We start from the raw sequence: 24,970 nt of genomic DNA, 5'->3' as shown, positions 1-24,970 counted from the left end.
GAAAATGCACAGCTGTGTTGTAGCAGCATGTGCTATATGTGTGAATTACAATCGCACACCACTGTGCAGCCCCCCCCTTCGGAAAAATTCCTGTGATTGCCCATATAACTTGCTGTTTGTTCTTAGGTTATTTCCTTGGCTTGTTGGGGGAGAGACAAGCCAGAGGTCTGGGTTTGGGGGCAACACGACTATACAACCCAGGGACGGACTCTTCCTAGCTTGTTTAGTAGATAGATCCCACTTGCAGTCCCCTTCATGGATCACTGCCTTGTTGTGGCGAAGGGGCTTGCGTAACTCAGTGAAGCCATAAGCTATGCCGTGCAGGGCCACCCAAGACGGACAGGTCATGGCAGAGAGTTCTGACAAAATGTGGTCCACTGGAGAAGGAAATGGCAACCCACTCCAGTATTCTTGCCAAGAAAACCCCATGGAACGTATCACAAGGCTAAAAGATATGACGCCGGAAGATGAGCCCCTCAGGTCGGAAGGTGTCCAATATGCTACTGGGGAAGAGCAGAGGGTATTTCCAAGTAGCGCCAGAAAGAGTGAAGCGGCTGGGCCAAAGCCAAAAGGACACTCAGCTGTGGATGTGTCTGGTGGTGAAAAGAAAATCCGATGCTGTAAAGAACAATATTGTTTAGGAACCTGGAATGTCAGATCAATGAATCAAGGTAAGCTGGAGGTGGTCAAACAGGAGATGGCAAGATTGAACATCGACATCTTGGGAATCAGCGAACTCAAATGGACAGGCATGGGCGAATTTAATTCAGGTGACCATCATATCTACTATTATGGGCAAGAATCCCTTAGAAGAAATGGAGTAGCACTCATAGTCAACAAAAGGGTGGGAAAAGCAGTACTGGGGTACAATCTTAAAAACGATAGAATGATCTCAGTACGAATCCAAGGCAAACCATTCAACATCACAGTAATTCAAGTCTATGCCCCAACCACTGAGGCCGAAGAAGCTGAGGTTGATCGGTTCTATGAAGACCTACAACACCTTCTAGAACTAACACCAAAAAAAGATGTCCTCTTCATCATAGGGGATTGGAATGCTAAAGTAGGAAGTCAAGAAATCACCGGGATAACAGGCAGGCATGGCCTTGGTGTACAAAATGAAGCAGGACAAAAGCTAATAGAGTTTTGCCAAGAGAACATGCTGATCATAGCAAACACTCTTTTCCAACAGCACAAGAGGCGACTCTACACATGGACGTCACCAGATGGTCAATATCGAAATCAGATTGATTATGTCCTTTGCAGCCAAAGATGGAGAAGCTCCATACAGTCAGTAAAAACAAGACCTGGAGCTGACTGTGGCTCAGATCATGAGCTGCTTCTTGCAAAATTTCGGCTTAAATTGAAGAACGTCGGGAAAACCACTAAACCGTTCAGGTATGACCTAAATCATATCCCTGATGAATATACAGTGGAGGTGAGGAATAGATTTCAGGGATTAGACCTGATAGACAGAGTGCCTGAGGAACTATGGACGGAGGTCCGTAACATTGTTCAGGAGGCAGCAACGAAATCCATCCCAAAGAAAAAGAAATGCAAGAAAGCAAAGTGGCTGTCTGATGAGGCTTGACAAGTAGCTCACGAAAGAAGGGAAGCGAAAAGCAAGGGAGAAAGGGGAAGATATACCCAACTGAATGCAGAGTTCCAGAGAATAGCAAGGAGAGACAAGAAGGCCTTCTTAAATGAACAATGCAAAGAAATCGAGGAAAACAACAGAATGGGAAAGACTAGAGATCTCTTCAAGAAAATTGGAGATCTCAAGGGAACGTTTTGTGCAAAGACGGGCATGATAAAGGACAAAGAAGGCAGGGACCTAACAGAAGCAGATGAGATTAAGAAGAGGTGGAAAGAATACACAGAAGAACTATACAGGAAAGATCTGAATGTCCCTGATAGCCATGATAGTGCGGTCACTGAACTTGAGCCGGACATCCTAGAGAGTGAAGTCAAGTGGGCCTTAGGAAGCATTAGTAACAACAAAGCTAGCGGAGATGACAGTATTCCAGCTGAGCTATTTAAAATCCTAAAAGATGATGCTGTTAAAGTGCTGCATTCAATATGCCAACAAATCTGGAACACTCAACAGTGGCCACAAGACTGGAAAAGGTCAGTTTACATTCCAATTCCAAAGAAGGGCAACACCAAAGAGTGTTCAAACTACCGCACAATTGCGCTCATTTCACATGCCAGCAAGGTGATGCTCAAAATCCTACAAGCTAGGCTTCAGCAGTATGCGAACCGAGAACTACCGGAAGTACAAGCGGGGTTTCGAAGAGGCAGAGGAACTAGAGATCAAATCGCCAACATTCGCTGAATCATGGAGAAAGCAAGAGAATTCCAGAAAAACGTCTATTTCTGCTTCATTGACTACGCTAAAGCCTTTGATTGTGTGGATCACAACAAACTGTGGCAAATTCTTAAAGTGATGGGAGTACCAGACCACCTTACCTGTCTCCTGAGAAACCTGTACGAAGGTCAAGAAGCAACAGTAAGAACCAGACATGGAACAACCGATTGGTTCAAAATTCGGAAAGGAGTACGACAAGGCTGCATATTGTCACCCTGCTTATTTAACTTATATGCAGAGTACATCATGAGAAATGCCGGGTTGGATGAATCACAGGTCGGAATTAAGATTACCGGGAGAATTATCAATAACCTCCGATATGCAGACGATACCACCCTAATGGCAGAAAGCGAAGAGGATCTAAAGAGCCTCTTGTTGAGGGTGAAAGAGGAGAGTGCAAAAGCTGGTTTGAAACTCAACATTAAAAAAACTAAGATCATGGCATCTGGCCCCATCACTTCCTGGCATATAGAAGGGGAAGAAATGGAAGCAGTGACAGATTTTACTTTCTTGGGCTCCAAGTTCACCGCAGACGGTAACTGTAGCCATGAAATTAAAAGATGCTTGCTCCTTGGGAGGAAAGCTATGGCAAACCTAGACAGCATAGTAAGAAGCAGAGACATCACCTTGCCGACAAAGGTCCGTCTAATCAAAGCTATGGTTTTCCCAGTAGTAATGTATGGCTGTGAGAGCTGGACTATAAGGAAGGCTGAGCGCCGAAGAATTGATGCTTTCGAACTGTGGTGCTGGAGAAGACTCTTACGAGTCCCCTGGACTGCAAGGAGGTCAAATCAGTCCATCCTAAAGGAAATCAACCCTGAGTGCTCATTGGAAGGACAGATCCTGAAGCTGAAGCTCCAATATTTTGGCCACCTAATGCGAAGAGAAAACTCCCTGGAAAAGACCCTGATGCTGGGAAAGACTGAAGGCAAAAGGAGAAGGGGACAGCAGAGGATGAGATGGCTAGATAGCATCACGGATGCAATGAATATGAACTTGAGCACGCTCCGGGAGAGAGCGCAGGACAGGAAGGCCTGGCGTGCTATGGTCCATGGGGTCACGAAGAGTCGGACACGACTGAACGACTGAACAACAACAACCCACTTGCAGTGGGAGTGATCCAGCAGCATGCTGCCTCATACACAACCTAGGTTTAAAAAAAAACTGGGTTCTTGTGTCATGCGAACCAGGCCATAGAATTTCAAATGTGGCTACATCATTAAACTACTTTGCAACATTATTACATCCGTTTAATTTTTCAGCCCCTTTCCTAGTAATCCCTAACACTGAAATTTCCAGGTACTTGCGGATGAGACTGGAGGACAGCCTGCAGAGGAAGAATCACAGGGGAACCTGCATGAGAGTGAGCAAGAGGCTAAAGGTCAGTCAAACAGAGGCGATGAAACCCAGGCCTACAAGAAGAAGAAGAGAAGAGTGGTAGTAGTGGGAGACTCCTTGCTGCATGGGATCAAGACCCAAGTATGTCGCGAAGACCCATGGACTCGCCAGGTATGTTGTCTCCCGGGAGGACAGATTAGAGACGTGACTGAAAGGTTGCCTGCACTCATAAAGCCCACTGACAGGTATCCCTTTCTTCTCATCCATGTGGGAACAAATGATACCGCCAAGCGGAGCTACGAAGAGATCACATCAGACTTTGAAGCTTTGGGAAGGAAACTCAAGAACTTTGGGGCCCAGATGGTTTTCTCATCCATCCTTCCAGCAGTTAGAAGAGGGATAGAAAGGGAACGAAAAATACTCCGGGTGAATGACTGGCTACGAAGGTGGTGCCGACGAGAGAGATTTGGATTCTGGGACCATGGGCTGTACTTCCTGGAAGATAGGCTGTTGGCTAGGGATGGGTTGCACCTCACAAAGGATGGGAAGAATGTGTTTGGCCACAGCATGAAGAACTTCATCAGGAGGGCTTTAAACTGAATCCTACGGGGAAGGGAGATGTAATGTTGGGGGTAACAATGGACATAGGCGCATGCACTGCGATGGAGAGAACAGCTCTAATAGCGCCCAATAATAGTCTTCAGACACATGTAGGAAGAAAGCCAGACTATGAAGCACATGGTCTTCGATGTCTATATACTAATGCCCAGAGTATGGGAAACAAACAGAATGAACTTGAACTCTTAATACAAGAGGGAAATTATGACCTGATAGGTATAACTGAGACTTGGTGGGATGACTCTCATGACTGGAATACAGCAATTGAAGGATATAACTTGTTCAAAAAGAACAGGAGGAACAGAAAGGGAGGTGGGGTTGCACTGTGTGTGAAAAATACATATCTCTGCACAGAAATACAGGAGGAGGAGCTTGGTAGCCCCATCGAGAGCATCTGGATCAAAATAAATGGAGCAAAGAATAAAAGGAACCTGGTGGTCGGAGTCTACTACCGGCCACCCAATCAAGGAGACGACAAGGATGAAACTTTTGAAAAGCAAATAGCCAATGTTTTAAGGAAGCATGATGTAGTAGTAATGGGGGACTTCAATTTCCCTGATATTTGTTGAGACAAATTCTGCAAAACATGGCCCCTCCAGGAAATTCCTGACTTGTGTGGTGGATAACTTCCTCCTATAGAAAGTAGAAGAAGGAACTAGAGGATCGGCTAACCTTGACTTGATCCTAACCAACAGAGATGACTTAGTGGATAAAGTAGCAGTTACAGGAACTCTGGGGGAAAGCGACCATGTTGTACTTGAGTTCTTGGTTCTAAGGGAAGAAAAAGGAGAGTGCAGTCAAACGCGTACCCTGGATTTTAGGAAAGCTGATTTTAATAAACTCAGTACAATGATCAGTAAGGTCCCATGGCAAGCGATGCTAGCGAGAAAAGGAGTCCAAGATGGGTGGGAGCTTTTAAAAAAGGAAATTCTCAAGGCACAATCACAAGCAATTCCAACAAGAAGAAAAGGTGGAAGACAACAGAATAAGCCAATGTGGCTTCACAAAAAGCTTAGGGATGACCTGAAAACAAAAAAGGACACATATAGGAAGTGGAAAGAAGGCCAAGTAACAAAGGAAGAGTACAGGCAGATAGCACAGAATTGCAGGGATGGCATCAGGAAGGCTAAAGCTGAGAATGAGCTGAGGTTAGCAAGGGATGTTAAAAACAACAAAAAGGCTTTCTTCAGCTACGTGCATAGTAAAAGGCAGAGGAAAGAAATGGTGGTTCAGCTATTAAATAAGGATGGCAAAATGATAACAGATGACAAAGAAAAGGCAGAGGTGCTCAATTCCTACTTTGGCTCAGTCTTCTCCCAAAAGAGGGTCTATGACCCCCCTGGCAAAGGCAAAGTACAGGCTGAAGGGGCAGGATTGCAGCTTGAGATCGACAGGCATATGGTCAAGGAACACCTAATTACTTTGAATGAGTTCAAATCTCCAGGGCCAGATGAACTGCATCCTAGAGTCATAAAGGAACTGGCAGAAGAACTCTCAGAACCGCTGTCCATTCTCTTTGAGAAATCATGGAGGACAGGGGAAGTGCCAGATGACTGGAGGAGGGCTAACGTTGTCCCTATCTTCAAAAAGGGTAAAAAGGAGGAACCTGGGAACTACAGACCAGTCAGTCTGACATCAATCCCTGGGAAAATTCTGGAGCAGATCATAAAGCAATCCATCTGGAAGCACCTTGACAACAATGCCGTGATTACTCGAAGCCAACATGGATTTGTCAAAAACAAATCCTGCCAGACAAATCTGATCTCATTTTTTGATCAAGTAACCTCCCTTGTAGACCATGGGAATGCTGTAGACATCATATACCTTGACTTCAGCAAAGCTTTCAACAAAGTGCCCCATGATATCCTGATGAGCAAACTACCTCAAAGTGGGCTGGATGAAACAACGATCCGGTGGATCTACAGTTGGCTACAGAATTGGACTCAAAGAGTGCTTATCAATGGGACCTTCTCAAACTGGGGAGAGGTAACGAGTGGGGTACCGCAGGGCTCAGTCCTGGGCCCAGTGCTCTTCAACATTTTTATTAATGACTTGGAGGAGGAGGTGCAGGGAATGCTGATCAAATTTGCAGATGACACAAAATTGGGCGGGATAGCTAATACTATGGAAGACAGAAACAAAATTCAAAGTGATCTGGATAGACTAGAGCGCTGGGCAGAAAACAACAGAATGACATTTAATAGGGACAAATGCCAAGTTCTGCACCTAGGAAAAAGAAACCAAATGCACAGTTACAAGATGGGGGATACGTGGCTCAACCACATGACAAGCGAGAAGGATCTTGGAATTTTGTTGATCACAAGCTGAATATGAGCCAACAATGTGATGTGGCTGCAAAAAAGGCAAATGCTATTTTGGGCTGCATTCATAGAAGCATCGCTTCCAAATCCCGGGAAGTACTAGTTCCCCTCTACTCAGCACTGGTTAGGCCTCATCTGGAGTACTGTGTCCAGTTCTGGGCACCACACTTTAAGAAGGATACAGACAAACTGGAGAGGGTTCAGAGGAGGGCAACGAAGATGATCAGGGGACTGGAAACAAAGCCCTATGAAGAGAGACTGAAAGAACTGGGCGTGTTTAGCCTTGAGAAGAGAAGACTGAGGGGAGATATGATAGCACTCTTCAAGTACTTGAAAGGTTGTCACAGAGAAGAAGGCCAGGATCTCTTCTTGATCATCCCAGAGTGCAGGACACGGAATAATGGGCTCAAGTTACAGGAAGCCAGATTCCGGCTGAACATCAGGAAAAACTTCCTGACTGTAAGAGCAATACGACAATGGAACCAATTACCTGGGGAGGTGGTGGGCTCTCCCACACTGGAGGCCTTCAAGACGAGGCTGGACAGCCATCTGTCAGGGATGCTCTGACTTGGATTCCTGCATTGAGCAGGGGGTTGGACTCGATGGCCTTGTAGGCCCCTTCCTACTGATATAGCAACACAATTCTTATGGCTTTTTTTCTGGAAGATTTATAATTTGTTCTTATGCTGGTGGGTAACAGCTTCTTTCTACACTGTAACCTGCTACAACCGTTCTATCAGCTATTTAGCTAGCAGAGTATTCTGCAAAATCACTTACTTGTATCAAAAAACAGTTTTGATTTCAGGAAGATGCGGTTCAGGCAATACTCCCCCCCCCATACGTGGCGTTACCTTAATTTGTGTGAAGTTATGATTCCCCACTGAATGCATGTGTCTGCTTTCTGAGGACACAGGACATCTACCTATAGTTATAACATTTCAGTGGACCATGCATGCCTAAAATGCAATGTGTATAGTGTAGGCCTGAACAGAATAACTGATATCCCAGATAAAATCCAGTAATTTACCATGCAATCAATCCATGTATGCCCAGTTGAAGTATTATGCATGTATGCCCAGCTATGCATGAGTGGTTTGAGCCCTTGGAGGTGGGATAGACATGGTGAGTGCACAGGGAGTGGAGGAGCGGTCTTCCCCCTGCCATCATACATAGGGGAGGAGTATTGTCCAAACCAGGCCAAAGAGTTTCAGAATCTTGTGTAACAAACATGGATCTCTGCTTCCATTCAATTTTTAAATAATTTTATATTTTGTTTTTAAAAAATCCTAGAAAAATCAGGAAAAACTCCTTAAGGAGGGAACGCTACCATATATATGGATGATGGCATGGAAAGGATTTGTTAGAATGTCTCTTTTGTGCCAGAAGCATTCTAGAGATTTTCTCTGTTTAAAATCAACAGAAAACAAAATCTTTGTTCAAAAGATTCATCATAGAAGTGTGGATGCAGTGGCTTTCTTTTTAAAGCCACTTCAACATAAGTATTTTCAATGTTATTGTAAGATAGTGTGCATATGCAAACTGAATAGTGTTTCAGGAATGTTAAATGTGTAAATTCAGAAGTGATGTGATGTTTTGTAGTGATGTGATAATGACCTGGTATGGATGACATGACAGCCCACCTTGGGTTAATTCACCCTTGAAGTGCCGTGGTGCATACCATCTGCCATTATGAATAGGAAAGCCCCAGCTGGGGGTTGCCATGGCTTGTTGTGTTGTGCGAACCTGGCTGGTGGTGGTTATATGAAGGTTAAATAACCCTCGCAGAACCCATGGTCTGTTTTAGGATTATGCAAGGGCCATGTCGGCTGGGTTTGCACAACATGACAAGCCACGGCAACCTGGGAACCCCTGGCCAGGACTTACATATTCATAATGGCAGCTGGCACGTGCTGCAGCTTCTCATAGGTAAATTAACCCACAACAGGCTGTCATGTCGTGCAAACTGGCCCATTCTGTAGGCAAAGCAACAAGTAATTAATTTTCAAAGGATGTTTTACAGACTCTTTTTCAGAAGTGGTTTTAAAGAAGCACGGAAACTACACATATACACTGTGCATTAATACTATGTTTACAATGTCAAATTAGATCACATCATCTTGTCTTAGGTAATGGATACTATGTTTTAACCTTTTTTTTTAATGTGATAGAGGAAAACATATCCTGTAGTACCTGAGAGACGTATGCGAATTTTTACTGCTGATTTATACAAGCTTACTTTAATTTATCAGTATGACAGTAAAGCTGACACTGAGTCAACCCAGAGATGTTAGGACAAGTATGACCTTCTTAGTGGATTGCCTAGCACACTGTTGGTGCTACATAAATGTTAAGTAGTAGCAGCAATAGCATGTTGGTATTATTTTAATGCAGTTTTGTTCCATTTCATTGGACCAACTTAAAAAGGAAATTAAATGAAAAACAAACAAAAACTACAACCTGGAATTTTTGTTCTGGTGTTTCACAGTTCTTACATTAATCTTAAATCTAAATTATATGGAATGTTAATAAAGAAAATGCAGGTTTGATTAGTATAATAAAAATATGTTCTGGTTGTACTGTAGTGTTTATCTTCACAAACAAAGGTTTAGAATGTGCTACATTTCATATTTCTTAGCTCTGCACTTTATATTACTTTTTCAGCACATTAAAACTTATGCAGTGAAACTGAATAATGGCAAGTATTTTTATACCCTTTTATAGCCATTTCTTTTTCATAACCTCCCCCTGTTTCGTGTTAGCTAAACTATAAGCACCTTTCTGTTAATTTATGAAAATTATTGTTGAGATAGCACATTACCACTGATCTGTATGGCACTTTCAGCATGTTAGAAGAAAAGGTCCAAGCAACATAAAACACATCAAAATTAATTAATGTGGTATTGATTATTTTTTGGATAATTAATTTTATTGCAGACCCTTGAAAGAGATAATGAGCTGCAAAGGGAGAAGGCAAAAGAAAATGAAGAAAAGTTCCTTAATCTTCAGAATGAATATGAGACAACACAAGCAACTTGGAAAAATGAGGCTGGTTTATTATTTAAATATTAATGTATTAACAAGGTCTCCAGGTAGTAAGCAAAACATTCCAAATAATTCAAAAAGTCTTAAGAAAATATTATATTACATACGAATAGCATCAAATATTATTTGCCTCTGAAAACATCACATTTCTCTAGAAGTAGATAGCTTGGCTAATTTTAAAAATCTGTCTAGTTTCTGCACCAGAGATACCAGAATAACTGTCTGAGAGCTGAACATTTTTAGATACCTCGATGGATTGCACAACTAAGTCAGGATCTCAGTCGGAATGAATTGAAAGATCTCTCCATAATTGACTCTTGTATACATTAGAACTTCTAACCTAAAGAAATGACTCCTCATGTCAAAACTGATTTCTGTACATTTCCCTATTCTACCATGAGAACAAAACACTGCTTTATGTGGAGGGGCAGGACACCTTTATTCAACAGGTTGGGTGCACACACATTCCTTCTGCAATCTGAAGCCTTTTAGATATTTTAGGTTTCACAATGTCATCGTTCACAACCTCTAAAAAATAATTCTTACTGTCAGAGACTTCAGGCTCAGATACAGCTGCCTACCTGGTATTACTGTATGTATAGAAACAGATAAGGAAGCACCCAGAGCTTTTCTATGCGAAGCATTTATTGTATGCTCATCATTCCCTACTCATGGTTATATACAGTCTCCAGTTTCACTGCTGTTTTTAAACAGTACTTTTAGAGCAGGTAAAATGTGGTGGCATTTGAGAAAGCAAAAGAAAATGCTTTTTCCACTAGTGTATTTGCACTTTTCACTGTAGCACACTGTCAACTCGAGGCTATGTCATGGAAAAGTGGGAAAGGAAATGCTATTTGTGTAGAGCTCAGATCTTAATTCTGCGATGAAAACAAAAGTAGATATAGCGGGTTAGCAGCCTCATGTAGAAAAGCTCCCAAACTTGATCTGTGTGCCCCCATTTCCTTACCTAATAGTGTAGGTTATCAGTCAGAACAGGGATGCACAACCTTTTCAGCCGCAAGGGCTGCATGTGATGTTGTCTTGGGGCCACACGTGTACACGCGCGCACATGCAGACACACACACACATTTATACATACACACCCCAGCAATCCTGTTATAGAATGCTACTGGCAGCAATGGGAAAAGAGAGATCTGTATGAGGATTGCAGGGAGAGGGATTGGAGAGCCTTCTCTCTACTCCCTGCTCCAACGATCCTGGTACTTTCCAGTGAGGAAAGAGTGATCTGCATGAGGATCTCTGGAGGAGGGAATGGAGAAATATTCTCTCCACTCCCTCATCCACCAATTCTAATACAGATTACTCTTCCTTTGCTGGTAGGAGTAGCAGGAAAAGAGCAATCTCTATCAGGATCACTGGGGGAGGGTGTGGAGAGAAACCTAGACAGTTGGGGGATGCAGCTAAGGACTTTGGGGGCATGGGTTGTGTACCCCAGAGTTAGAGGGAAGTTGTAGAGACCAAGTATGGATTTTTCCGTTCTCCTTCTGTTCCTGGACTAATAGATGATTGGCACTTAAAGGGAGGCAGCTCCACAAAGGCAGCCACTCACTCAAAAATCCCTTGAATTGCAGCATGGCTCTGAATCAGCACGGCTCTGAATCAGCACCTATTGGCCACTGTTAAGATATATTCTTAGACATAGGTTTTGTCAGTTTGCAGATGATTATAATGGGTTAGAGATCCAGTGTTTGCTTCTGCTCAGGACGCTCTAGCTGGTAGGAAGAGAGGGAGCCAGTTTTTGCTGATTCCCCCATCCAGCAATCAGCACCCCCTTTTTCAGCAGATGGCCCAATCCTCTGGAACGTATTTTGGGGGGCATAGGGACAGCAGGGGAGTGGGGGTGAGAATTTGCAAAAATGATCTCTCCTGTTCTGCCAGCAGAAATGCTTTGCTTAATCAGAAGCCTTCTGCAAGATAGAAGAAATCCTTCTGTTCACAGGAGGCAAATTCTGGATCCAACCCATTATGTTTAGCATGAGCACAGTATGGTAAATTCAGAAACTTGGTGACAGTTAACATTTGCTTTTGTCCTCAAAGTTTAGGAACGCAGTAGTAAATAATAAATTTCTTTATCAATTTTATCATTTACCACTAATTGATTAAGTTTACCATGACAGGCTGAAATATTCAAACCTCATAACACAGACATTTCTGACATTTACTGGTGAATCAAATGCCTTTTGACCAATGGCAAAATGCCATGCTCATTTCCATCTTTTTCTAGTAAAGGACATTTACCAAGTCATGTTGATAAAGGTCAGAAATTATTGTTTTTGGATATTAACTAATACGCTATAGTAAATAATCTTCTCTAGTAAAGGAAATAAATTACAATATAATTTGGCCATTAACCAAAGGCAGTTTGTTGGCCTCAAAATCATATTTTGTGCTTAACTGTTTATCACTTAATGATATCACTGGCTATAATTTTAAATATGTTAAAAGGCTGGACAGAGGCTGGACAGCCATCTGTCAGGGATGCTCTGACTTGGATTCCTGCAGTGAGCAGGGGGTTGGACTCAGTGGCCTTGTAGGCCCCTTCCAACCCTACTATTCTATGATTCTGTGTACTGGTAGCTAAGGATATCCCTAATATTGCTAAAAGGTAATATAGTTTGATCCTTTATAACATTTAAAATGGTGACTATTCTTTTTGCATAACCCCCAAGAAGGGGACAAATATAACCACCCCTAAATGTACTTGAATACATCTTGCGAAAAAGAATATATTCTGAGAACATTACAGTGTTGGGGGGACTATATGGAGATGGCAGAAGTGCACTAAAGGGTACCCCATATTCCGTAGCTCATTTTAGGGCCCTTTCCCACAATCCCTTGAAGCAGAGGTACCTATTGGATAGTGCTGATTTTGTGACTGGTAAGGAATATCAGAATTGCCTCAGATGGTCACGCAGTATTGTGAAATTCCCTGCCCCCCACCCATGAAACAAAATGTATTTATTAGAAATATTATGCAGACTGTGCATCAGATGCCACAATAAAGACAAGCTTTTAAAATAAAAACTTGGTAGCAGCATGTCAAAACTTGACTGAATGTGCCTTGTAATGTCTGTACATTCTAGTGTGCTCTTAGTATAAATAAGACAGTTTTGCCTCTGTCTGGACAGAGATGCATATTTTCAACAGTTCATGCCTAAAGGCAAACTTTTAGCTCATGTCAAGATGTCTGATTTAAAAAAACAACAAAAAAACAATCATACATTTGAAAGCTACAAAAATATATTAGAATCCAATATTATATCCACAAAATACATCCCGGTATGCAATAAGATCAGACCATTTTTCAGCTACAACACTTGATATTGGTGTACCTTCTTTCCTATGAATTTCTTCTGTTGGCTTATCAATTTCTGCAAGATCTAAACATTTTATTAACCATTCTCTATATGTAGGAGGATGGTATTTCCTCCAGTATCTTGCCCATACTATTTTAGCTGCTGCTAAGAAATTCATAACCAGTGATCTCACAAGATTTGGGATATTTGCTTCTATAACATTAAACAAAATCAATAAAGGATTGAATTCCATAATATGAACTATAATATATATGTAAAACTAAACACTAATATGTCTGTGCATGTTGACAACCCCACCACACATGCACCATAAAGAGAGCATCTGAGAATCTGTTATTCATTCTTGCCAGTATTAAATACCATCAAAACATTGTTTTGGACTGAATTATAGTCTGAGTAATAGAAAAACTTAAAGTATTGGGGAATCTAGGGGTAATAATAGAGCAAAAATGGTATATTACGTATCAGTTTATTAAATGGTCTTCAGTAAGTCTCTTAGGGAGCAATCCTATGGCCGCTAGTCAGAGGCTGGACGGCCATAGGCTATGTTGGTTTCTGGGAACCAACCTCGGAGCCCGTGCTCCGAGGACGGTTCCCGGAAAACCATCCTCCCCCTGCCCATGCTGCCTTGCAGGCAGCTTGGAATGGCCCTGCACTCAAAAGAGCACAGAGAAGCAAAAACAGGGCATTCCAGGGGGCGTTCTGGGGGGCGGAAATGCTGGTATGACACATCCTCTGTGTCATCCAGCAGCCGCTTCCCCCACTCCACCTTCTGAAATTGGTTGTCTAGCTGCAAATGCAGGGCGGCTGAAGCGTGGACGGGACGATCCCCTCCATGCTTCTCCTGCCCTGCATTGGATAGGTGGTCGCCTATGAGTTTGGAGGCGGCTGCCTATCCCCATAGGCTTGCGTCCTTAGTGTGTGACTTCATTTTGAAAAACTTCAGTGATTTAGGGCACAATCCTATGCATGTTTAGACAGAAAACGTCCTACAATTCCCAGCATTCCTCAGCCACCTTAGCTGGCTGGGGAATGCTGGGAATTGTAGGACTGATTTCTGTCTAAACAAGCATAGGATCTCACCCTTAGGGTAGATCCAACACTGCACTACCGCTAACGTAAATTACACTGTGCTAGCATAAATTATCTCTAGTGTGATGCCAATAGTGCTTGCTGGTGCAACGGGTTTACCTGGAAAACTTCTTGTGCCAGCAAACATTATTGACATTGCACTAGAGGTAATTTGCGCCAGTATAATGTCATTTATGTTAGTGTTGTACAGCACTGGATGCTACCCTTACAGTGTAATCCTGTTTGTCTATTCAGAAGTAAGTCACACTGAGTTCAGTTGGACTTAGTCCAAAGTAAGTGTGAACAGGATTGGAGCTTTAAATGTTTGTAATTCTTTGGAGGCTATGTGATCTGCATGCTATTAAGTCTACCAGGAGAGTGTCTCTCTGTCTACCCATCTAAGTTCACTTCTGCCATCAATGAATGCCCTGCTACTTTCTGAAATTATTTTTTTTAATTGAAGACTGTTCACCATCCCTTACCTGCACTAGAATACACACCTAACCATGATATTCTTTTTATTTAACTTACAAGTCATTGAACCAGTTCACATGATCAAAACAAGCTTCCGTAGCCTCTGGGCGCAGCTTGTTGTGTTGTCCGAACCGGGGGTGGGGGATGACTTGTTTGAGGAGGAAATAACCCTCACATAACCCATGGCCTATTGTTGGGTTATTTGAGGAGTGCTTCCCCCTCAAACCAGCCATGCCACCCGGGTTCGGACAACAAGACAAATCTTGTTCAGTCATGCGAACTGGCCCACTGTGATCCAGCAAGAGAGATGTGCATAGATTGGTTGTGCATCCCCAACCACATTGTGATGCTCATCTAAGACCTGGTAAACAGACTGGATCTATCTTTTGATGAGAATGGGGATGTGCGTGGGCTAGCAGATACTATTCATGATTTAGTTGTGAGCAACTAAAGCAGGATCAGGGACAGCATTTTTAAAAAGAATCTCTTAACATGATCAGGCCCTAACTTTAAGAAACTAACAGTGGGGCTTAGTTCACAGTAGATATGTATAGGATTTGTAGCCTAAAGGAAATAAAAAATGTTACTTTTTAAATGAAGAGATGACTTTCATTAAAGATCCATTAATTGGAAGTTCTGCATTCTTAAATGGTCAAAGTTGCAAAATGTATTTACATTCTTCCATTAAACCTGGCCAAATTTTGCCAGTTTGTCTCTCTTCCATATTATAATTGTAGAAACTTCACTCCTGCTTCATGTCTAAGATAATTAGAATGTTCAGCTTAATCTCATATTACATTCATTAATGTAATAGAAGTCTGTATTGTGCCATATTTTCATGAGGTTTGAATTTCAGCACAAAAAGTGCACTTTTGACGGCTACAAATCCCTGAAAAAACTCCATATTTTAGTGGGGTTTTATGCTACTCATTCAGCACCATTTTAAGTGGTTTTTCCCTCCTTGATACCAATCAAGGTGGGATCAAATGCACATCCACATTGAAAGTGCTGCAGTGCAGAGGAACAACATCCATATTTGGATGTGTATCCAAATGCACATCTGCATGCATGCCATTCCTTTGCACTACATTTTAAATTGGATGCACACTTGGATGTGTGCCCAAATATGAGGGACTATCACCCTGTTCCTTTGAAAATATGAAAATATTCCTTGTGCCCATGATATCCAGCCCCTTTATGAACAATTTCAAATCCTTTTGCAAAAGAGTTAAAATAAAATGGTTGAAAAGGAGGCACATTTCATGGGGGGTGAAAATATCTGCCCCCTCCCGATTTCAGCTGAACAGTAATTGAAATACATGTTTTTCCCCCCCTCCAGGCTAAAGACAGATCTAATGAAAATCAAATGCACACGAACAAAAAAGAAAACAAGTATACACAAACAACAGAAGTTTCCAATAATCTTGAACAAGAAGAAATAGGAGTCAAAAATACTTTATCTCGCTCTTTGGATTCTGATGAAATGCAAACACAACAAAACAATGCTGATATAGACACAGGGGAAGATAATTCAGTTAGTGTTGAAGGTATACAGAAAAGAAATAAATGGATTAGAGTAATTAGGAATTATGGGCAATATCCAATAGGGCTGCTGCACGCCCACTGATTGTGTTAAGCCAGTGGAACTGACCACTTGCACAACAGGGAGTTAGTGGTTCTAAAAGTAACCCTGGAAACAAGCAGAGCTCCACTGACCTGCCTCATTCAGGAAATAAGTATTTCTGCTAATTTGGGGTTGATTTTAGAACCGCTAACTCCCCATTGTGCTAGCAGTCGGTCCCGCTGGTGCATGGGCACAATAGGAAACTGCCCACTGTGATTAAGCATGTTACAGAAAAAAATAAAATACAAGGTGTTTTGTTTTTGCTTTTTTGTATTATGCTGCTTCAGTCTTATTAAGATAATTAGACATGTGCCCATTATCATTTGCTGATTAATAGGAATAAAGAGGTTTTCAATCATCACCACAGGAGTAGGCTTTCTCACCCTATGAGTAGCCTCTTCTGCATCCACGCTATGTCCACCTGGTAATATGGTGGGCTTCACCATACCTGTGAAAGTTCACAGTGTTACTTTCTTTGTAATTCGTGACATATAAAATATAACCTCCACCATTTTAATTAATGCTTCCTAGGTTAACATTACTCAACCTTTTAACTGTTTCAAACGTTTCCTGAAACTTCACTATAAGCTTGAACTCTTCTGAGTAAATGCTCTTTTTACTTTTATTTTAGTAAACTATTCTAATCACCATAAAAGTCTCACCTCTCTGATTCCTGACCTGAATAGCTGGGAGACAGGGAGAGAAGGAACTTGGGAAAATAAATTAAGATCCAGACCTTAGAACCATTGGGTCTATAACCCTGAGGTTCGCAGGCAACACCCTCCCAGCTGGCTTTGGTCTGGCAAAGACAAAGGGAGAAAAAGACCTGAATTACACCTGCTTTATTTTCCAACCTTTGGTCATGCTAGGATTCCACTATGTGCTCCCCTTCAAAGGGCAGAAAGACACACCACTTTGGACACTCAGCATGACCAAAAGGTAAAAAGGTTAGAATTAGCTATATATATTTCATGAAATATTATTATAAAATACTTTGTACATGTTTCAAAGCTCTAATTTACACTGATCTCTAAGGATGTTTTGTTATTCAGGAAGTATTTTGCAAGGGTTATGTGAACTATATTTTTAAAAATCATTTATCCCTCAAATTTCCATCATTAATACTATCTTCTCATCCTGATAGATTCTGATTGTTTTGAGAATTGTGTGAATGAAGATGATACAGTTAATCTTTTCAAGAAAAACCAAAGGGAGACTTCTGTAGGCAAAGCCCTCTGCACAGTCGATTTTATTACTCCAGGACTGTGCTGTGGGTCAAGTGTTGCTCAGGGTGAAGAAACTGTAGCTAAAGGAAAAGTAGAGAAAACGTTGTGTGATAAAATGCAGACAAGGATAAAAATAAAGTCCTCAGACAGTTGCTATTCTTTGGTGCGATTCCCAGTGGAAGAACCTAAGATGCTCTTAGACAGTGTTCAAGTTTTAGATCATTTAAATCCAGATACTGATCATTGGACAAAACTCAATAAGCATCTACAGGGAGTTGTTAGAAATGAATTTGCTTCTGAGATAAATGAAAATATCAACTATACACTCCATGAGGGAGCTTCCTCCACAAGTGAAGCACTCAGTAAAGAGTCCAAACTACAGGATAACAGTACTAGTGAGAAATCTACCAATAACCACTTGAAGACCGAAATAGATTCTATCTTGTCACAAACAATAGAAAGTGACACAACATTCCACAACGATGGCTTAGATGGGTGTAGTGATATTTGTAAAGCAGAACAAACTTCACCAAGTCACAGCACCAGTTGCATAACCACCAATATCCTCTTATGTAAACAGATTAATACTTATCTTGAAGAAATGCATAATGCATGCCAAAATAATAGATGCTATGAGCAAAGCAGTAAGTTCAGCACACCAGAGAATACACCACCTTTGCATACTTCCTTCTTTATCAATTTAGGTGTAAATACTCATATGACCAATAACGAAGACAGTAATCATTTGCATCTGATAAAGAATTTCAATTTAAATGGTGAAAACCCATCTAAAGATATCAGCGAAATGCCAAGCAAACACTGTGATAAAGACAATTCCAGACTGGGAGAAGTCAATGAAAAAACATCTGAAGGTACAAACAAGGTTTTGCCTCCGAACACTGAAAATGTATATTTATCTCAGACTGTAGAATTGAAAACTAATGAAGATACCAGAGATAAACGAAGAGACTTCCATACTTCCAGCACTACAGGTGAACAATTTATTGAGGTTTGTGGTGAAGAGAACATACCATTAAAAGAGAGGGAAGGGTCATTAACAAGTACAGTTGCAGGGGAAATGATTGTAGAATGGAGCACAGCAGAATCATGTTCTTCACACATAAAGGCAATAGAAAATTTAGTAAATAGAAGTGGGAAGTCATCCTTTGATCTCCCAACAACGGATACAAAATTAGAGAAAATGTCAACATACTTAAATTTGCCAAGGGTATGCCAAGCTGAAAATCTAACTGTGTGTGCTTCAACTTCCAAAATGCCTCTCTCTTTGAAAGAAAAGCCACCTTTACAAGAAATAAAGAATACTCAGAAATCAAGGGAAATTGGTCAGACTATGAAGATATATGATGCCACAGGAGAACAAACACTAGGTAAGAAATTATTTACACATTAACAGCTATTTCAAAGTATAGGGTCACAATGATAGCTGACAAGTCAAAACACTGTAGCAGTATCTGTTAGGTCACAATGTCTGTTAGGTTGCTGGAGGTGGAGGACAAATTGAATATGTGGGCAAGAGAGAGAGAGTGATTGTGGACCTATGCAGGGAGATCTTCAAGCTCTGAATAGAACAGAGTACTCTCTCAGTGAAGAAAAAAAAAGATAAATGCCAAACTGAGACCATGTGAGCCTGTCAGAATTTGCCTGCTTGGTGACGGACTCATAAGGCCTTGCTTGGACGACATGGAGGGCAGACCCAACAAGGCCTCCAGCCAATCCTGGTGTGCAATATTGCAGCTTGACCGACGTAGGGATGGGGGAGAGAGGCAAGTCCCCCAAGTGGCCTCAGTGGTGATGCCTGGAGCCAAAGTGGGTCCTGCTTGAAAAATAGTTCAAGATGACTAATATATGCAGTGAGTTGGAATCCTATAGCAACAATTTACAACAACGTATTGGGCCAGTTCACATGATCAAACTAAGCCACTGTGCTTTAAGCTGCGGTGGTTTTTTAAGTTATGGTGAATTCAAATAACTCTACAGTAACCCATGGGTTATTGGTTATCCCTGCTCCAACAAGCCATGATGCCCAGGTTTGGACAACACAACCTCACCTGGGTGATGGTTATGAAAATTGGGCCCTACAAGTGCCAGAATTTAAATAAGCTACAGTAGCTTGTTGTTTTGATTGTGCAAACTAGGTCATTAAGTGTCCAAACCTACATGATGTAGTATGGTGATCAGAAAGATCATGTGGGCGTTCTGTCCAAACTCTTGTTTATCACACACCTACCACATACACCCTCCGCCTGTTTTTTAATGCTGCATTAACTGTGAATCATCTTTACACTGTTTACAGTAATGATGGATGTTGCTACCTAGAAACGTTAACCCTCACTGCAGTTGGCAGAATTATCTGAGTCATCTAGTATAATGTTGCAAGTTGTGAGACCAGCACAAAAACTCTTATGGCTGATCCCAAGAATGATGATGAACACAAGAACTGCATTTCTGGATCAGACCAAAGGTTCATCTAGTCTACCACTCTGTTTGATAAAGACCAGTAAGATGCAGAACATGATGGAGATGGCCATCCCATGTTTTGTTCCCAGCATTTAGCAATGAGAATTATACTGTTCATAAATATTCCTGCATAGACCCTCTTATATGTCCTCACTTAAAGACATAAAGTCACACTGACCCCATTTGCATAAATAAATGCACAGTTTCTTAACTGGATTTTTGCGGTGGGAGGGGACAAAAGTATGCTGGCTCCTGATTGCTCACCCACTTCCGATACATTAAACCCAGTGGGTAGTTATGACATGTGACCCTGGAACTCTGGGTTGTTGAGGGAAAAACAACCCATAGTCATAACCCAAGAGACATGGCTCTACTCTGGGCTGTTTCACCCTGAACAACGCAGAGTTCTGAGTTTACACATCATGGGACATCCCTGGGGGTTTTTTGCACACCAGAAGCATGTGAGTGCTCAGGAGCCTGCATGCTCACTCATTTGCTCCTGTGCAGTCCCAAACCATCCACAATTAACAAAACATGTGTCTTGTGGTGACCAACTATCCAATGCAGGGCGGGCAGAGAGTGGAGGGGATCTTCTCTGCCATGCTCTGGCCACCCTGCATTTGCAGCTAGGCGACTGATTCAGCTGTCTAGCTGCAGGACTTCGGAGCGGAGCAGGGCGGCCAGATGACACATAGGAAGTGTCCTACTGGCACTTCTGCACTTTTCACCCCTGGGAATGCCCTCTTTTGCCCTGCTCCTTGCTGTTCATCCAAGCGTAGAGCCCAGGGACGATCCACCTACAAGGTGGTGGGGGAGTGGGGGGAGGAGGCAGTTTTCTGGGAACCGACCTTGGAGCACAGGCTCAGATGTCGGATCCCAGAAACTGAACAATCCTACAGCCATCTAGCTGCTGTCTAGCGGCCACAGGATTGTGCCCTAAACGAGAAAGGCCCAAGTCTGGCTTCTGGTTTTTAATATATGCCTGCTGTAGTGACATAGCTGGTACAAAGACAGCTATCACCAAATAGGTCCTCTATGGCTGGTTCAGTTTGGTCTAAGAATTCACTGTATTCCTAGTAATACCAGAGCTTGAATTGGGGATACTGCCAAAATGTGGGGACTGTTGTACCTTCATTGTTCTGCCTCATCCAAAGGATTCACCCTGCCACTTAATATTACCCTGGCCCCAGGGAAGACAATTGCTCATTGCTGATCTTGGCAAATATAAGTACTTCCAGGACAGCCTGCTAACCTTTGCTTGAACAATGTTACCTATCCTGCTGCTCATACCCTGCTGCCTTGGTTTGTGAGCTTTGTACATGGATCCTATCCATGTCTTGTTGTATCCCCTGCAAACCTATTGCTTTTGACTGCATCCTGCTTGTTGGTCTTTGATGGATTTGTCTTAGCAATATTGCTCACTTTCAGCATTACTTGTTACACTTTACATAGCCCTAGTGATGGATCTTGGCTGGTAAGAAGCACCTGTGACCATTCTACATGTCATAGACTAAGACAGGCTTGGCTAACTTCAAGCTTATTCAGCATCTGCCATCAAGCAATCAGTAGCGAGTTTGAGATCAGTTTCCATTAAAGAAGTTGGAGAATGAAACTATGACCCAAGGTGCATTGGAGTGTAGGAGGCATATAGCCATTTCTAGATAAAATGATATGGCATTAGCAAAACTCTGGCTAACTGCTAACCCTAGAAATGTGCCTAATGTCTGCTTGTGTGTGATGCTTTATGTTTGTTGCCTACTGGACCCTATGTCCCTGTTGCTGTTCAGATGGAGCACAGCAGCAGTAGAAGTGGGTACTGGGGCTTAATTGGGGTAGGTAGCAGCTCTCTGGAGAAAGTTGAAGGCAATGAGTGCTTGCTCCTGATATATGGGCAAAGGATAGCCAATTTGAAGTTGTATCAATCGTTGGGAGAATGAAACTTGACTCAGGATGCATGCGTAACCCTCTCAGCAAAGCTGAGAGTCCTTGCTATCAGCAGCACCACCACATTGCAACAAAAAATGAATACTGCTGCTTACACAAGGCCATCTGTGACTGCCTGAAGTATTTGACAATATTGGACTGCAGTGAAATAATTGATCAGTATCCCTACTCTAATGCACTTAAGTATGATGAAAAAATAAAGTGATCAAAACTAGCTATTATGGGCTGCATTTAATGCTGGCCATCCGCTAGAACAGATTTCTCCTCCACCCTGCATCCCCCTAAATCTGCTCCTGAGGTACAGGGACTGACTGGAGCAGGTTCTGGGGCATGTGCAGGCTGCGGAGGGGAGGAGAGCAAATAGAAGCCTTTTTGCACAAGTGGAAGGCCACTTGTGGGATGCTGGATTTAACTCTATGTAGGTAACTGCTCATTACAAACAACTATTAAAAATGAGGTGGAACAATTAATTTTTAAAACTCTGAATCCATCTTGAATCTTGTACAAGTTAAGTCATATGGTATTAATGGGTTGTATCCAACGTTAGTCTAACTTAAGTCCCATTAATTTAGGTGGGTCTAATCTAAGTAGGAATAACATTGGATACAACCCAATACTTGCAAAAGTAGTATGTTGCACATCTTTACCATATATAATGGCCATCTCACACATATATATTGTTTATGCTAATGAGTTCTTTAAGCAAAAGGATAGTAAGCAGCATTTTTGTACAAATACCTTTTGACACTAGCATCATTTCTTTATATTTTTCCCCAGAAATAAAGCATTAAAATTAATTATAAATGGAATTGTGTCAAACACATTTTATGTACTTTAATACAAGGGTGGTGTACTCTGGGTTTTGGCAATATAAAATTAGTACCTGGAGAATAAACTGCAGTTGTTACCATTTCCTCTTTGTCAATCAGTTCCTACCCACAGTAATAGAGTTGCTGACACTTTGAATACCGGAAGTATCAATCCAGGCCCCAAGAGAAATCCCAGTGAAGAATGGAATGCAACAGCAAAGACTTTTTATGATCCTTCTTTTCCCACAGAACACGTAAGTCAATTAAAAATATGGCAGAGCAGACCTTGGTGAGCTAACTCCAGAGATATGTGTAGAACTGTATGCATCTGGATGCTTTAAGACTTACTTGATCTTCAAAATAATATCAAGAGGGCAAATGTGGCAACATTTTTCACAATTAAAGTTGATGGAAAACAGCAGGAAAAAGTCACAGCATATAAATCAAACGGATCTTAGCCAGTCTGTTTGAATTGAAGACTAGGTTTTAACAAAAGCTTACAAACTAAAAATTCAAGCATATTATATAACTTGTTTACTTTCTAGCTGTTTCAGATTTGGAGAATCTGAAAGGCTGTATTTAATATAATGCAGTTCATAACATTTACTTTAGAACTATCGTTTTGACTGTAGATATTTGCTATTATATTTTTGTAGTTTGCAAAGTTTCCAGTTACAAAATCTAAGGGTGACATCCAACATCATGCAGACTTCCACTCGTGAAACAGAACTTTCCCTTCCTCTCCTCCCTGCTGAAATTCCCTGTGCCCCCTAAATCTGCCCTCCTTTTCTGCTGGCGGAATCCATTCTGTTGGTAGGAGGCACTAGTTGGATTGCACCCTAAATATATCCATAAACACGGGAGTACATTAACACTGTATTAGGTTCCTCAATCATGCACTAACAGTAGTAAACACAACACATGTTATTAGTCCTTGGCCTTTAACAAGTGCCACCTCTCATGCTGTTCTGGAGGGTCCCCGAAAGCTCCAAAGCAGTTTTTTTTAGTGAGTACAGGAGACTGCATAGAGAAAGGAGGAATCACCATACTACCCCCTTCCTGCAGCACAACCAGAAATCCACTGAGCACAAGTCTGGATCAGACCCAAAGGGACTTGTCTATTCGAGTTCACTATTAGAGGGAATGGAATGATATACTGATAAGTATAGCTTGCACTGCAAGCACAGGTTATGTTTCAGGTCAGTGATAGACAACCTATGGACACATTTGGCAATTTCAGAAACTGTCCTGGGCACCACCACAAAATGGCTGCCACAGGAAGTGTGTCTAGTCACAAAGGACAAGTAACCTGCTCCAAAGACTGAGTATAATGCACAGGCAGTCTCAGCCCCAATACATTGAACTAGTGTTGCTCCAGCTGGCTCCTGACCCCCCAACTGGCTTACAGCTGCCCTTCTTAGCCCAAATGCCACTGCTCTCCCTAGCCCCCTCCCAAGCTTACAGGAGTCCCTTTTTCCTTTTCTCCCTTTTCTTGGTAGCTGGACACACCTGCAGCCATCCACCATCTTCATTTCCTAAATATGTCTGAACTCCACGTGTAGCCCAGAGGCAGTCATGGGAAATGAAGATGGCAGCAGCTTGAAGGCCCCACTTTGCTTTGAAGCAATCCCAACTGCAAGTAAGAAAATGTGTTTATTAAAGTGGGGTGGGGGGAGTTGCCTCCCACTGTTCTAGATGCAACTGGGTCTACCCTTCCCTAACCTGAGGCTGGTTTAAAATGTCCACAGCCCAACTCTTTGTCCCATTTTATCTTGCATATGTCCTGCTTGCCTAAGCAGAGTTCATGTTCTGAATTTTGAGGGAAAGGTGAAAGTATCAGACTTTTCTAGTAAACAGGCATGATGGGTTATATATCTACCAGATTTCTTTGCTTTGAACAAGTATAATTGTGATATTCCTATTGGTGAGTAACCAAGACCCATGTATCTGCCACTTCAAACTTTCTTCCCAAACTCATAATTGAACAAACTGCAGATTCTAAATTGGTATAATTAATGCAGGTCACAGCTTTTTAGATACAAGTTAAATCTTGCAGACTGTGTTATGCTAGTGATACCTGTGGCCTTTTAGTTCATTTTTTTCTATTTTCCATTTTATTAATAGTTTATGTCAATGTTTGTCTTTTAAAAAGTATATATTTATATTTACATTTTAATTGTTTATTATTTCTTGTATACCACCATGAGAATATGATTAAAGGGTGGTATAAAAATGCACAGAATAAATAACCAGAGATGCCAGTTTGTTATTCTCCAATACATAAACAGCAGAAATATTTCTACAGACCACTGCATAATA

General features: G+C 41.7%; 1 protein-coding gene across 1 annotated transcript in view; it reads left to right on the top strand.

The window, feature by feature from the left end:
* The window catches only part of CCDC73 (coiled-coil domain containing 73), an 85,914-nt gene that overhangs the window by 60,210 nt on the left and 734 nt on the right, over nt 1–24,970 (top strand). The window contains exons 12-15 of the mRNA XM_084853242.1: nt 9,580–9,690; nt 15,910–16,117; nt 17,339–18,808; nt 22,772–22,905. Coding sequence (XP_084709368.1) covers nt 9,580–9,690; nt 15,910–16,117; nt 17,339–18,808; nt 22,772–22,905 — 1,923 coding nt within the window. The remainder of the gene's footprint in view (nt 1–9,579; nt 9,691–15,909; nt 16,118–17,338; nt 18,809–22,771; nt 22,906–24,970) is intronic.

Source organism: Heloderma suspectum, chromosome 1 (genome assembly GCF_057233095.1).
Source record: "Heloderma suspectum isolate Gila_16-S chromosome 1, 16-S_ref, whole genome shotgun sequence".
Lineage (NCBI taxonomy): Eukaryota > Metazoa > Chordata > Lepidosauria > Squamata > Helodermatidae > Heloderma > Heloderma suspectum.
Note: the sequence above shows the minus strand (reverse complement) of the source record. Positions and strands in the feature narration are given on the sequence as shown.